The 13,268-nt window shown below is 45.4% G+C and overlaps 1 protein-coding gene across 1 annotated transcript in view; it reads left to right on the forward strand.

The window, feature by feature from the left end:
* Positions 1–11,289: 11,289 nt before the first annotated feature.
* The window catches only part of LOC148853317 (DEAD/DEAH box helicase), a 43,506-nt gene continuing 41,527 nt past the window's right edge, over positions 11,290–13,268 (forward strand). Inside the window, exon 1 of the mRNA XM_088983380.1 lies at positions 11,290–12,513. Coding sequence (XP_088839506.1) covers positions 11,912–12,513 — 602 coding nt within the window. The 5' untranslated portion in view covers positions 11,290–11,911. The remainder of the gene's footprint in view (positions 12,514–13,268) is intronic.

Here is a 13,268-nt window from a genome sequence, read left to right on the forward strand (position 1 = left end):
TGATGACGCGCTTGTCATTAAACTAAGGATCAACGACTTCGAGGTCAGACGCGTACTCGTAGATTCGGGCAGCTCAGCGGACATCCTCTTTAAATCAGCGCTTGACCAGCTACAGTTACAGAGGAGCGAGTTGAAGCCCGCGAACACTCCCCTGGTGGGTTTCAGCGGAGAGGAAGTCAGGCCCCTCGGAAAAATAACAGTACCTGTGGAAGTCAACACATGGCCTTGTGCGGTCAGACTCAACCATGATTTCCTAGTGGTCGCGATCCCCTCCCCATACAATGCCATAATAGGGCGGCCGATCACGCATATCCTACGGGCGGTGGTCTCCACCTACTATTTGGCCATGAAGTTCCCTACGGACTTCGGTGTGGGGGTAGCGTGGGGCGATCAGCTCGAGTCTCGCAAGTGTTATGTTGCCGCCCTGAAGGGAAAAACCAAGGCGGCTGACGACCTCGAACTAGAGCGGCCTGGGGAGCAAGGTGAGGAACGAGCTTCGCCCACTGAGTAAACGGTCACAATCCCGACCTCGGCTACGGACCCAGCTCGCACACTTCAGATCGGAGCTTCCGTCGAGGAACCCCTACAAACCGAACTGGTGAGTTTTTTACTTCAAAATTTAGATATTTTTGCCTGTCCGCGACTGACATGCCCGGTATTAGCCCCGGCCTGATAACTCACAAACTTAGTACTGACCCTGTAGTCAGACCCGTTCGACAGAAGAAACGCAACTTAGCCCCAGAACGCTGGAGGGCGGTTGACGAGGAGGTCGAGAAGCTCCTTGCAACAAACTTCATAAGGGAAGTCCATTACCCGAGCTGGGTGGCCAACCCGGTGCTGGTAAAAAAGACGAACGGCAAGTGGCACATGTGCGTCGACTACATCGACCTGAACCGAGCTTGCCCGAAAGATTGCTTCCCCCTCCCCAGAATTGACCGCCTAGTGGATGCGACCTCGGGACATGAGTTGCTAAGCTTCCTAGATGCCTACTCGGGCTACAACCAAATTCGGATGGACCCATCCGATGAGGAAAAAACTAGCTTCATAACCGAGTTTGGCCTATATTGCTACAAGGTCATGCCCTTCGGATTAAAAAATGTCGGGGCAACCTTCCAAAGACTTGTAAATAGGCTGTTTCGGCCCCTGATTGGCACGAAGATAGAGTGCTATGTAGACGACATGGTCGTCAAGACACAGTTTTCACAAGAATTAATACAAGACTTAGATTCTGTCTTCCAAATCCTGCGTCAGTTTAGAATGAAATTGAACCCCAACAAATGTGTCTTCGGCGTCACCTCAGGCAAATTCCTAGGCTACATTGTCAATCGGCGTGGTATTGAGGCCAACCTGGACAAGATAAAATCCATTCTAGATATGAGACCACCTCGGAAAGTAAAAGAAGTTCAGAGGCTAAACGGCCGCATAGCCGCTCTAAGCCGCTTCATGTTCAAATCAGCAGACCGCTGCCTACCTTTCTTCAAAGCAATCAAAGGCAAAGGGTTCGAGTGGACCCAGGACTGCCAGCTCGCGTTTTACGAGCTAAAAGGTTACCTCGCTAGTGTGTCGACCTTAGCCCGGCCCGAGGTGGGCGAGGTCTTAGAATAGTACCTCTCGGCAAGCGACGAGGTGGTCAGTTCGGTACTAATAAAAGAAATAGACCGGGCCCAGTGACCCATCTATTATGTTAGTAAAATTTTGCAAGGAGCAGAGACAAGGTACCCGCAGATAGAAAAGCTAGCATACGCACTGGTGACAACAGCTCGGAAACTCCGCCCATACTTCTAGGCTCACACCGTCATTGTCCTGACTGACAAACCTCTGAGACAAGTTTTACTCAAACCCGAGGTTTCTGGTCGACTGACGAAATGGGCCATAAAACTCAGCGAGTACGACCTCCAGTACAAGCCAAGAACTGCTATTAAGGCCCAAGCTTTGGCAGATTTTATCGCCGAGTGCACTTTCAGCCACGAAGCCCTACAGGTCGAGCCCGAGGTCCCCAGTTCGGGAGAACCCGGAGCTCCCGAGCCAATAGAGTCTGAACCCCGTGAAGTAGCAGCCAGTGTTACAAAAAAAAAGTTGTTACATGCCCGAAGCTATTTCTTTGCCATCAGAAGGCACTTCAACAACACCCGAAGGCCCTACCTCTCCTTCAGAGTCCGGCTCGTCATCGGCAGCATTGGCTATCTCCTGAGTTATACACGTAGTGGATATGGCACTAACATCTAGGTCAGGGTACGTGTTCCGAATCATCCACCTGCTCAGTTTGAACCCCCTCCTGTAAGAATCCACCATCAGATCGTCAATACGCGGAGAGGCAATGTAGTCTTCAACGGCCTTTTTCTTGGCGTCTTCAATGCCTTGGGAAAAAATCTGTGTTCTCTCCCTGATGTCCTCCTGAAGATATTCGACTTGATGCTGCAAATCCAACTTCAAGTCCACCATGTGCTTGACAACTACCCCCATGGCCTCGGCATCACGCTGAGACCTTGCCTGCTTGGCCATTGCGACGCGAGCAGCCTCTTTGGCAGCATAAGCGGCCGCCTCAGCAGCTCGGGTATTCGCCTCTCCAGCACGGAAAGCCTCTTCGTCAGCATGGGCAGCAGCCTCAGCAGCTCGCGCCTGTCGCGAGCTCCTCTCCACTTGGGCTGCTAAGGCATGAATCGAAGAATTCACCTACCGAAAGAAACAAGTGAGCAATAATAGCAAAAGCGACAGAAAATGAAAAAGGCAGATAGACTCTAACTTACCACCATAGCATGTGTTACGGCGCGACAGGCGACCTGATTCAAAGGAAGATCGGTCCACGCCGTGATCTCCTCAGGGAAAGTAGCCTCCCTACTCTTCTGAAGAGCGTAGTTCGGCGTCAGCACACTCCTGAACTCCCCTTGAGCTCTCGAACCCGAGGGCCCAGCCCACGCATGAGCGGACCCAGAGTGAGCAGGAGCGCCCGTATGAGTGGTCTCAGCGTAAGTCGCCCCGGCAGTTTCATGCATCGGTGGAGTCACCTTGGGCTCCCTGGGCAGATCCTCCAGCTTGTGGTCAGGAGCTTGGGGCTCCTCATCCAGGGGCAGCTCGGTATGAGTTCGCTTGGCGACCCGCTTCCTCCTCTTCATACCTTGGAACAGACGCCCCCCACGAGTTCTCTCCGTGTTCATCACACCTGCAGAAATGAGTTTGACATCAGAAAAAATGAAGGAACAAAGCAAGCAAGAAACCGCATAGCTAGAAACCTACCCGAACTCAGGTCGGCCGCAATAAGCTTGGCCTCCGTTAAGTAGTGATGGCACTTTAAACCTTGCTGTGCCCATTGCCGGAGGCCCTTCACCGTCTCTTTATCAAGAGTGACACCTGAATCAGGAGCGGCCTCACCCCACCCGGTCTGAAAGGGCCATCCTTGTGCACTTCGCACACCGAAGTAGTCCCGCTTCCACGCCGGGACCTTATTAGGAAGATCGTGCAGAATCTTAAAGCCCTGGCGAGTAGAAAGGTAATACGCCCGTCTTCCCCCAAGAAGAGAACCCGCCTGTCTCTTGGGCATCAAGATGGAGGAGAATATCTCTAAGTCTAAGGGGAAATTCTGCTCGCAAAAAAGGGAAATTGTCCCCACCAGGTTCCGAATAGAGTTCGGATGAAGTTGGCCAATGGTGACACCAAAGTGGTTTATTACTTCAACGAGAACGGGGTGGAAAGGAAGTTGCAACCCCGCGGCGAGCTGCTCTCGAAAAATCACGATCTCATCAAGACCGTGTTCCCAAGGATAGCTACCTGAAGGAATAAAATATGTATACCCCCCAGGAAGGTTGTAAGACATAAGTATAGATTGAAGCCCCTCAGGCGTCATGGTTGAGGAACCAAACTTGTCTAGCATCCGACCTCGGCGAGAGGTGGACGCCAAACTGCCCGAAGCAGCTCGGCCTACTGGTTCATAGTCCTCGAGTTCCACCTCAGGATCACTGAGGCAGTCGGGGGATACGGCTCGGTTTGTAGAACCTATGTCAGCCCTACTTGAAGAGTCGTCTGAGCTATCAAAGCTAGACATTGAGGAAAAGAGGTGGATTCAGGAAGGTACTCATTGGAAGAAAGTTTTGAAGGCTTCGAAGACGGGAACAAGCCAAAAAAGACCTTGGAGGCTATGTAACCAGCCTAGACGCGAGCTGAAAAAACTTGGACGTGAGCTGAAAAGTTGGACGCGAGCTCAGTAGGCAAACCACAGAAGTGACAAATCGACTAGGGTGCCCCACTATTTATAGCTACAGTAACCAAGAACCGACCGTGCAGATCAAAGACGATCCGACGGCCCACATTTGTGCTGACCTCACGTCCCATGAGGTCGAGCCGTGATTGGCGCACGTCTTTCCGAAAAGAGCGAAACGTCAGCTCACGTCTTCTTGAAACCGACGTCGCGCTGACTGCGCCGCACATCTCTCTGACAGCCGTCCGCGCACGTACAGCAGTGGCATGCTTTTTTCAAGTTTGAATGACCCACTGTCACGTCCCAGCGACGCGAATTTTTGAAATTCAAAACGCGTGGTCACAACTATCTACATTTATGAGTAGTAGGCACGTTTCCCGCCTTCCCGGAAACCGAAGAACCCTGGAAAAAGCAACTCACGTAGTCAAGATTCGAAGGACGGGACAAATCCACCTACCACCTCGCAAAACTCCCCGCACCAGGGCAAGACCCTTGGCGCGAAGAGTGGGGGGCAATTGATGAAGGAAGATTTGGCCCGACCTCACAGTTATGCGACATGTGGCAAAAACATCAGCTTGGCAAAAAAGCAAGCCTAAGGCGTGAACACCAAGGGTACACCAGCGAACCGAACTCCCTACTAGGGGCCCGAACTCACCCTTGGCCCAAAACCAGAAAGTAATCCGAACTGGCCAACCTTGCAACAACTCAGGATATACCTCGCCGAACTGGCCAACCTTGTAACAGTTCGGGATACACCTCGCCGAACTGGCCAACCTTGTAACAGTTCGGGATACACCTCGCCGAACTGGCCAACCTCGCAACAGCTCGGGATATCCCTCGCTGAACTGGCCTTGTAACAGCTCGGGGTATACCTCGCCGAACTGGCCAACCTTGTAACAGCTCGGGGTATACCTCGCCAAACTGGCCAACCTTGTAACAGTTCGGGATGCACCTCGCCGAACTGACCTGCCCTATAGATACCTCTGAACTGAAGACTTCACCTCGCTCACCACCGCATCACCTTCTGGGAACCAAAACCAAACAAGTCGTACCATGCCTGACACTGAGGAAGTCTGTGCCCGAGGGCGCCGCACTTGACTGACTTGGGATCTGACACTTGGCGGCCGCACTCTAAACGGCCACCTGCCACCGCCACTGACACCGCCATCTCCAGTTAGAGAGACGGTTAGGCAGTGACGGTTTTGTCCCAGCAGAAAGGACGACGGCCGAATTGACAAGCGCAAGGGTAATCATACCCGACTTGACAAGGGGCTCGGAGCGAGTGCGCGGAGTGATTATAAGAGCCCCCTGCCCCCAACAAGCAAGGTATGAAAACTTTGCGCTATCTGGTGTTATCTTGCTTTTGAAGGATTCTAACTTGAGCTTCGGAACTGCTACACCGGGTTCCCCCCAGAGCTTCCTCATCTCCTCCGTTTCAGGTTCCTTGCTACCCAGTTCAGAAGCAAGGTCGTTGACAGCTAAAATCGGCCGGATCGCGTTTCATCACCTTCCATGTTCTAATTGCCAATGTAAAAGTGAGGCTCTTTCAGTTTTTGTGTCTCGTTTGTGTTGAATGAAACTTTGAAAATAAAATGATAAAAGGTCAACAAATTCAATATACAAATCACACACAACCATACATTTTTCTTTACCCAAATTAAAAATTTATTAAACTCAAAAAGAAAAGTTCAATTAACGAATTAAATTGCCTGCCGGAATAAACAAGAGAAAAGGCAAATGAGAGCATGCCTATAAAATCATGAGTTCATAACAAATATATATATATATATATATATATATATATATATATATATAAATTCATAACAATTAATATTGTTACTATCAATACACTATTAATCCAAACACACTGTTCATCATCCTCCTCGTTTAAATGCAAACACCCCAAAGATCGGCCCCCATCTCTCTCTCCTCCTTTCTTGGGTTCTATTGCATGCGTGGATTGACAGTATGGTCCACTGACCTAGAGAAAAAACTCGATAATAAAAAAACAAAGTTGGGAATTTGGGGTTTTAAAGATGAAGGGTAAACAAACACCCCTGTACATGGAGTTAGACACAAATCCCCCAAATTTTACTGTGACACAAATCCCCTAACTTTCGCTTTGCAGTAAACACCCCTTCGCCGTTAAGTCAATTGATGAGACACATTGAATTATCAAGATGACCATCTAAACTTTACTTGTTTTCTTTCCCATCAGTTTTCACTTAAACTGATGACATAGAAAAACAAGTTTCTTTGAGTTCATCATAATTCAAAAAGTTTAGCTAAAACAATCCATTTGAACTTCAAATGAATGTCTCTCTTTATCTTAAAATATAACTCCTTTATCCAATAAATAAAAAAAAAAAAACAAATAAAACCTTAAATTTTTATGCACCAGAAAGATATCTCTACCATTTCATTTGAATATTAAATCTAGCTAGAAATATGCAAGGACCTATTAGAGGAATCAAGAGGACTTAAAATATTATATTAGAAAGCATAGTTTGGAGATTTAAAAAACTCTAAACAGCTGAAAAAGAATTTTTTTTCAAAGTAAACTTATGAAACTCTAGGGGCCGGGTATTTGTTGCAAAGTGAAAGCTCATGGGGCCTTTGTTGCAATTTTGCAAATAAGAATTAAGAGGGTATTTTTAACCCCATACTACATGGGACGTGTAAGTAATGTGGTAGTTAGGGTAGGGGTGACGGTCTCCTTGAAGGACAAAGGAAGACCAGGGATGAGGAACCAATCGGGTGGCTGAGATGGAGAGGGTAAGGAGACGACTAAGCAGGGAATCCAAGGATAGGGTCAATCGATGATTGAATGATTGAATTTCGTTACGAGGAGTGTCTCTATTTATGGGGAAGATCTCGAGATCCTGAAAGGAATGAGCTAGAGGTGTTCGTTTCCTACTTGGAAAGGGAATATTTGATCCATTGTTAGTCGTTAGGGGCACTGTTGGGGTTTTGCCACATGTCCCTATGGGGATTTATCTGAGGATCGGCTTTCCTTTTCACTCGGGGATCCTTAGAACTCATGTGTTGTATTGCCTTTTGTGCGCCTTGTTTAACTGACGTAGTGCTAGTAATGTCACCGTCTGGCAGGCGATGTCTCATTAGACCTACGTGGCGCCTTGTCACATTTGTCCCTTCGTTGTTACATGCACAGGTGGCACCTAGATGCGATTCCCAGCAAATTGGGGTTCTGTAGCAATTGAGGGTTTATCGCAAGGCCAAGTGTGTGTGAATCTCATTGCAGGTTCATCGTAGGCCTGCGATGCACCGTGGATTCATCACAAAGAGAGGGTTAGTTGCAGACTAACCACGAGTGTCCATATGGTATCAATGAAGTGTTTACTGTGCTTTAGGGGATTAAGTGAACACTATATACCTATAGGGCGTACTTGTAATTGACCTAAAATTCAAATCAAATTAAGAGAGAGATCAACAATTCGTCATAATTCATAACTCATATAGTAAAAAATCATAATAAAAAATATTAAAAATAAAAAAAAAGGGGAAAGCACACATGCCTAAATGCTTAATTTATGACAAAGGCCCTCCTATACTTTAATTTATGACAAAGACCCCTTAAACTTTTATATTGTGACAAATACCCCCTTGGTCGTTAAGTAAAATGATGGAATACGTTAAATTATCAAAATACCTTACCAAACTTCATCTATTTTCTATTTTTCTTGTCATTTTCTCTTAAAACCCAACTGACCCATAAATACTTTTGATCTTGCCTCCAAGTCAAGGTAACTCTCGCGCCTTTCCGACTAAAGACCGGGTTGCTGATGTGTTCAGAAGCATCGAAATGTGGACAAAACATTACTTATCCGAGGGCTTTTGGCCTTCCTTGAATACTTCTCGATCTTTAGATAAAAAGTCGGGTACTTCAGCTGATCATCTTAGGAATGAGAAACTTGTTGAGGAAAAAAACAGTGATGGAGTTCCTTTGCAAATAACAACTCTCAGTATCTCGCCAAGCAACAGTGTTGCTCTAAAATCTGCAAATGACAACTCCCAATATCTCACCAGGTCAATCACTTACGGAGATTAAGGGGAAGATATCGTCATTTTCAAGCCTAAAGCCTCTAGATAACTCTTTCAAAACAAACTGGATTAATGGTGGGGATGTTAGTGTTAGAATCAGAGCATAGTGTTGTTTGTTCCCTCCATCATCAATCATAAGTTCTAAACAAACACACTACCAGTTCAAAACATTCAATGATACCCAAATTCATCAAAGTACCAAAGATCTCATTCGCTCTGTCTCAACTCCAATTTACCTTCTCTTCGAAAATAGGACAAAAACAAGGCAAATCAACGAAAACCAAGAACTCCAAAGTTGTGTACTCGCGCCTTCTTTATTTGAAAAACTGTCTCAACAGCTTTATTAGATAAATGGATTAGAACTTCAGTTCCTTAATCTGAAACCCCTTTACAAGAAGGGGAAAAAAATGAAGCTCAACAACTCCTACTCCTTCAAAAGCTCCAACCGGTCGTCAACACCAAAATAAGCTTCAATACCTTTTGCTAATGCTATTATGCAAATCCTAGTTGAACCTTAAAAGAACACTCAAAATCCACTAACCTTCTACTGATCTACTTCCAGAAGGTGATCTAAATTCTAATAAAACCTTCAAAAAACTGAAAATTTTAAAAAATGAAGCACCATCTTCAGCAAAATAAAGGATTGTGTAACCTCACAGAGGCGTAATATAAGAATGCAAAATTTCAGTAGAGTTACTTAGAGCTCCGATTGATCTGCTTCTGCAGGACGAGCTAGAGCTAGAAAAATCCACAAACCACCAAAGTAATCTCAGCATTCAGTGCTATAATTCACGAAAACCACGAAAAGATTTTAATGATCCAAATTCGGTTATAAAACCAGAATTAGTTTCTTCTTCGACTTGATCTTCTCTGCTCTGCATAGAAAATCCAAAGCGTGTGGAGCGAGCAACCTTTGCCTTTCCTTTTTCTTTTTTTTTCTTTGTCACATAAAAGAAATTCAGTCATTGAAATCCAATATCGGTAGCAGAAATATTTACTTCTAACTCTTCTGTTGCAGAAATTGAAGAAAGAGCACATGATTATTTCTGATGTCATCAAGGGCATCAGTGCAACATCAGTGCAGAGTCATTACTTGGATCCGATGTCTTATCCTCTCCAGACTCTTGGTACATTTGTGAACGGGTGGTCACCGGTATCCATGGTGATTTGGTTGGAGATGTTTTTCTTGCGGTTTAAATGCATAAAAAAGGGTAACTTGAGGATTAAAAAATATTGGATAAATTATAAAGACCCCCCTGTGACAAAGACCCCTATACTCTGTTTTGCGACAAAAAAACCTTCTTGTACTATGACCGTGAGACAAAAACCCCTTCCGTTAGTTTTTCGTTGAAATCCACCATTCTAATCCACATACTATCCTTGTAATAAATATCCGAACACAGTTCGATATTTATTATGACCGTTGAAATCCACCATCTTGTACTATGACCGTGAGACAAAGAAGGGGCTCGTCGGTACCGGTGAAAGTACCGGTGACATTTTTAAATACTTACCCCATCGAGAGTGGAGAAGATCCATCCAACCAGGCCAGACTCTAGAGCAGTTCCACTTTTACTGTTTGACGTCCATGGAGAAGAGTCCATTTGGGTTCCTAAGCCAAGATCTAGGCCTTGACATAGCCCAGACCTTCTTCAAAACCATCCATCGAACGGAGCCCCCATCTCCCACCAAGCGTCACATAAAGATCACCGTCGTCGGTACTGGCAACGTTGGTATGGCCATTGCTCAGACCATCCTAACACAGGACCTTGCCGACGAACTCGCCCTCGTCGACGCCAAGCCCGACAAACTCTGTGGTGAGATGCTCGAATCTGGCGACAGCTGTGCAGGGAGGCATGTCGCGGATTCGATGTGCAGACACCATACATATCTGCAGACTCAAAGACCTTATCTTTTCCTTTCTCTGCTTCTTCTGTTTCTCTTCTCCCTCCCATTGGAGCCCTCTACATCAACAATCTCACCAGTTTTGTCTGCATACTCGATGTGCAGACACCAGACATGTCGTAGACTCAAAGACCTTATCTTTTCCTTCCTCTGCTTCTTCTGTTTCTCTTCTCCCTCCCATTGAGGCCCTCTACATCAACAACAACATAAGCCGAAGCTCAGGTCAAGTGGAAGAATAGTTTAGCTTCCTCTGATGCTCTACGTTCTTGGTCCCTCACCAATATAAGAAGCTTCTGCAATTGGGTCGGCATCGTCTGCAACAAAGCCGGAAGCGTCACCCAGATAAACCTCCCCAGCTCTAGTCTCAACGGGACAATCGACCAACTCATTTTGGCATAGTTACCCAATCTCACTAGTTTTGATCTCAGCGACAACTCTCTCGATGGAACAATTACCTCGGCCATTGCCAACTTCTCCAAGCTCACTTACTTGGACCTGGGCACCGATAATTTCGTTGGTTCCATCCCTTCAGGGATCGGAAGACTGTCGGAGCTCCTCTATCTCAACCTCTTCAACAATTCTCTCGAGGGTCCAATCCCATATCAAATCAACAATCTCCAAAAGGTATGGTACCTAGACCTCGGGTCAAACTACTTAGAATCCCCTGACTCATCCAAGTTCTCTGGCATGTCCAACCTTACATATCTTAGTCTTTTCTACAACTCACTGAGCATGGACTTCCCGCCTTTCCTACTCAATTGCCGGAACCTGACTTACCTCGACTTATCATCGAACAACCTTTCGGGCCCGATACCAGAACTGTTGGCCACCAATTTGCAGAAGATTGAGTACCTTAATTTTACTAGTAATTTCTTTCAAGGGCCGTTGCCTGTGAACCTGAAGAAGCTTGGTCGGCTGAAAGAGCTACGTTTGGGAGAGAACAGGTTCACCGGTACAATACCCACTGGGATTGGTTCTATTTCTGGATTGCAAATTCTTGAACAGGTTCACCGGTATAATTTATCCTATAAAAAATCATAGGGAAGGCCATTAATCTTTAATCTATCATGCATTTCAAACATCATACAAATTTCATATATTAGAATTATGGCGAGGTTGAATTGCTTTCGAGAAGTCACTCCAGTAAAAAATCCTCGTCATAAGAAGAGTTTCACATCAAAATAAAAAAATCCCTTCTTTCCGTTGAAGCAGAAGGATGATAAATTTGGGCTTTCCGAGGTATTTACCATACACTATTCGTAGGCAGTCCGGACAAGGCTCACCTCATAAAGGATAAAGCCAGACTCCACCACGGTCCACGGCAAAGCCCATCCATACCTGTTTAAGCTTTACAAGCGGGCTTCATACAGAAAGCCTAAAGCTATGTTTGATGACATGATCACACGAGTTACATGAAAACACAAAAAGCTAATTTCAGTAGCCTCTTTAACGCGGCTTAACCAATGCAGCTCAATCAAAGCTGCTCCCAAACGCGCTCTGCAATCTGTCGCGATCGTGGCGACTCCGATTAATTGGGCGCTCTGCATCTGCACGTGCATCGAACGCGCGTTGTGCGAGCATTCCCTTGCCTTCTAAATATCTGTCTTTCCCGCGACATATTTCCTATCTGAATTGCACGAACACCGTGTCCGAGGCCCGAAGCTCCAAATCTAGTTCTCGATGGCAGAATCTCCTCGCACGTTGTCAATTTCTTTTGTATTTACCTCATTTTAAGCTCACCAAGCTTCACCAATGGCTGCCACCAGAGCTTATCTCCTTCCGGCATCAGTTTCCGAACGCGACCTCTCACTCTTTCCCTTCTTCAACCTTACTTCATATCAAAGGGTATCACCGCCTTTTAAACTCAGTTTCCCGTTTCATCACACCAATAAACGGATTTTTCTACGTACTAGTGCTGTATGCGCAGAGGTAACACAACGAAAACCAAACGTTTCAAAGGTTGAATCCTCAGAGACCGACGCGATATCAGTTCTTAACGAAAGAATTCGTCGGGACTATGGGAAGAGAGAGGCATCGAGAACTACCATGGATTCTGAAGAAGCAGAAAAGTATATACAATTGGTGAAGGAACAACAACAGAGGGGGATGCAGAAGCTAAAGGGGGACAGGGAAGGGAAAGGTGAGGGGTTTGGTTACAAAGTCGACCCCTATACGCTTCATTCGGGTGACTATGTGGTGCATAAGAAGGTGGGAATTGGGAGGTTTGTGGGGATTAAATACGATGTCCCGAGGGATTCCACGGAGCCCATTGAGTATGTCTTTATCGAGTACGCGGACGGGATGGCGAAGCTTCCAGTGAAGCAGGCGGCGAGGATGCTCTACAGATATAATCTGTAGGTTTGTCTTTCCTGCTTGTGGTTTGGTGATTACATGGTTGTTTGTTGAAATGTGTTTTTTATTGGTAATTGAGGTGCCTTGGTCGAGGTTTACTGTTTTCGTAAATTATGGCTGACTGTTACTAGATGTTGTTTGATATTGGAACTCTAATGGTGTATTAGAATGGTAATAAGTTTAATATGTCAGCGATGGCAATTTGCATTTGCTTTGGAACTTCAGAAATGTGGGATTTCTAGTTTTATTTATATGCATCTTGTTCACGTAGGTTAACTGCTAAGAGGCAAGAATTGTGGCCAACCTTAGTCTCTAGACTCTCTACTACCAGTATTTAGAAAAACAATTTTGATAATTTTAACAATTAGGAAAAGTTGCAAGCTCATTGAAATTGGATTAAAGTTACACAGAAAATGCTAATAAAAAGCCAAAAGCAACAACAAAGTAGGAATGCAAATCCCTTTATCTATCAAAAAGAAATGAGAAATAATTATTGCAATAGGGATGTTGAATCTCTAATAGGCATGAACGTCTATTTGCTCCTTCTTGCCAAGCACATTAGCTTATCTATTTAGCTCTCTATCAAATCTGCCCAGATTGTCCTTTCTTCTTATTTTAATATTTTTCTCATTTCTTCTGGGCTGTTACCTAGTTCTATTTTAGAATTGCTATATTTGTTCCATGTCTGAGCTGGTTTTGATTTTTTTTTCTTTGCCAATTTCAATGTGAAACGAGAAAACGTCTCAGTACTAGGACA

Source organism: Nelumbo lutea, chromosome 4, assembly GCF_056320005.1.
Source record: "Nelumbo lutea isolate HS-2025 chromosome 4, American lotus-T2T, whole genome shotgun sequence".
Taxonomy (NCBI): domain Eukaryota; kingdom Viridiplantae; phylum Streptophyta; class Magnoliopsida; order Proteales; family Nelumbonaceae; genus Nelumbo; species Nelumbo lutea.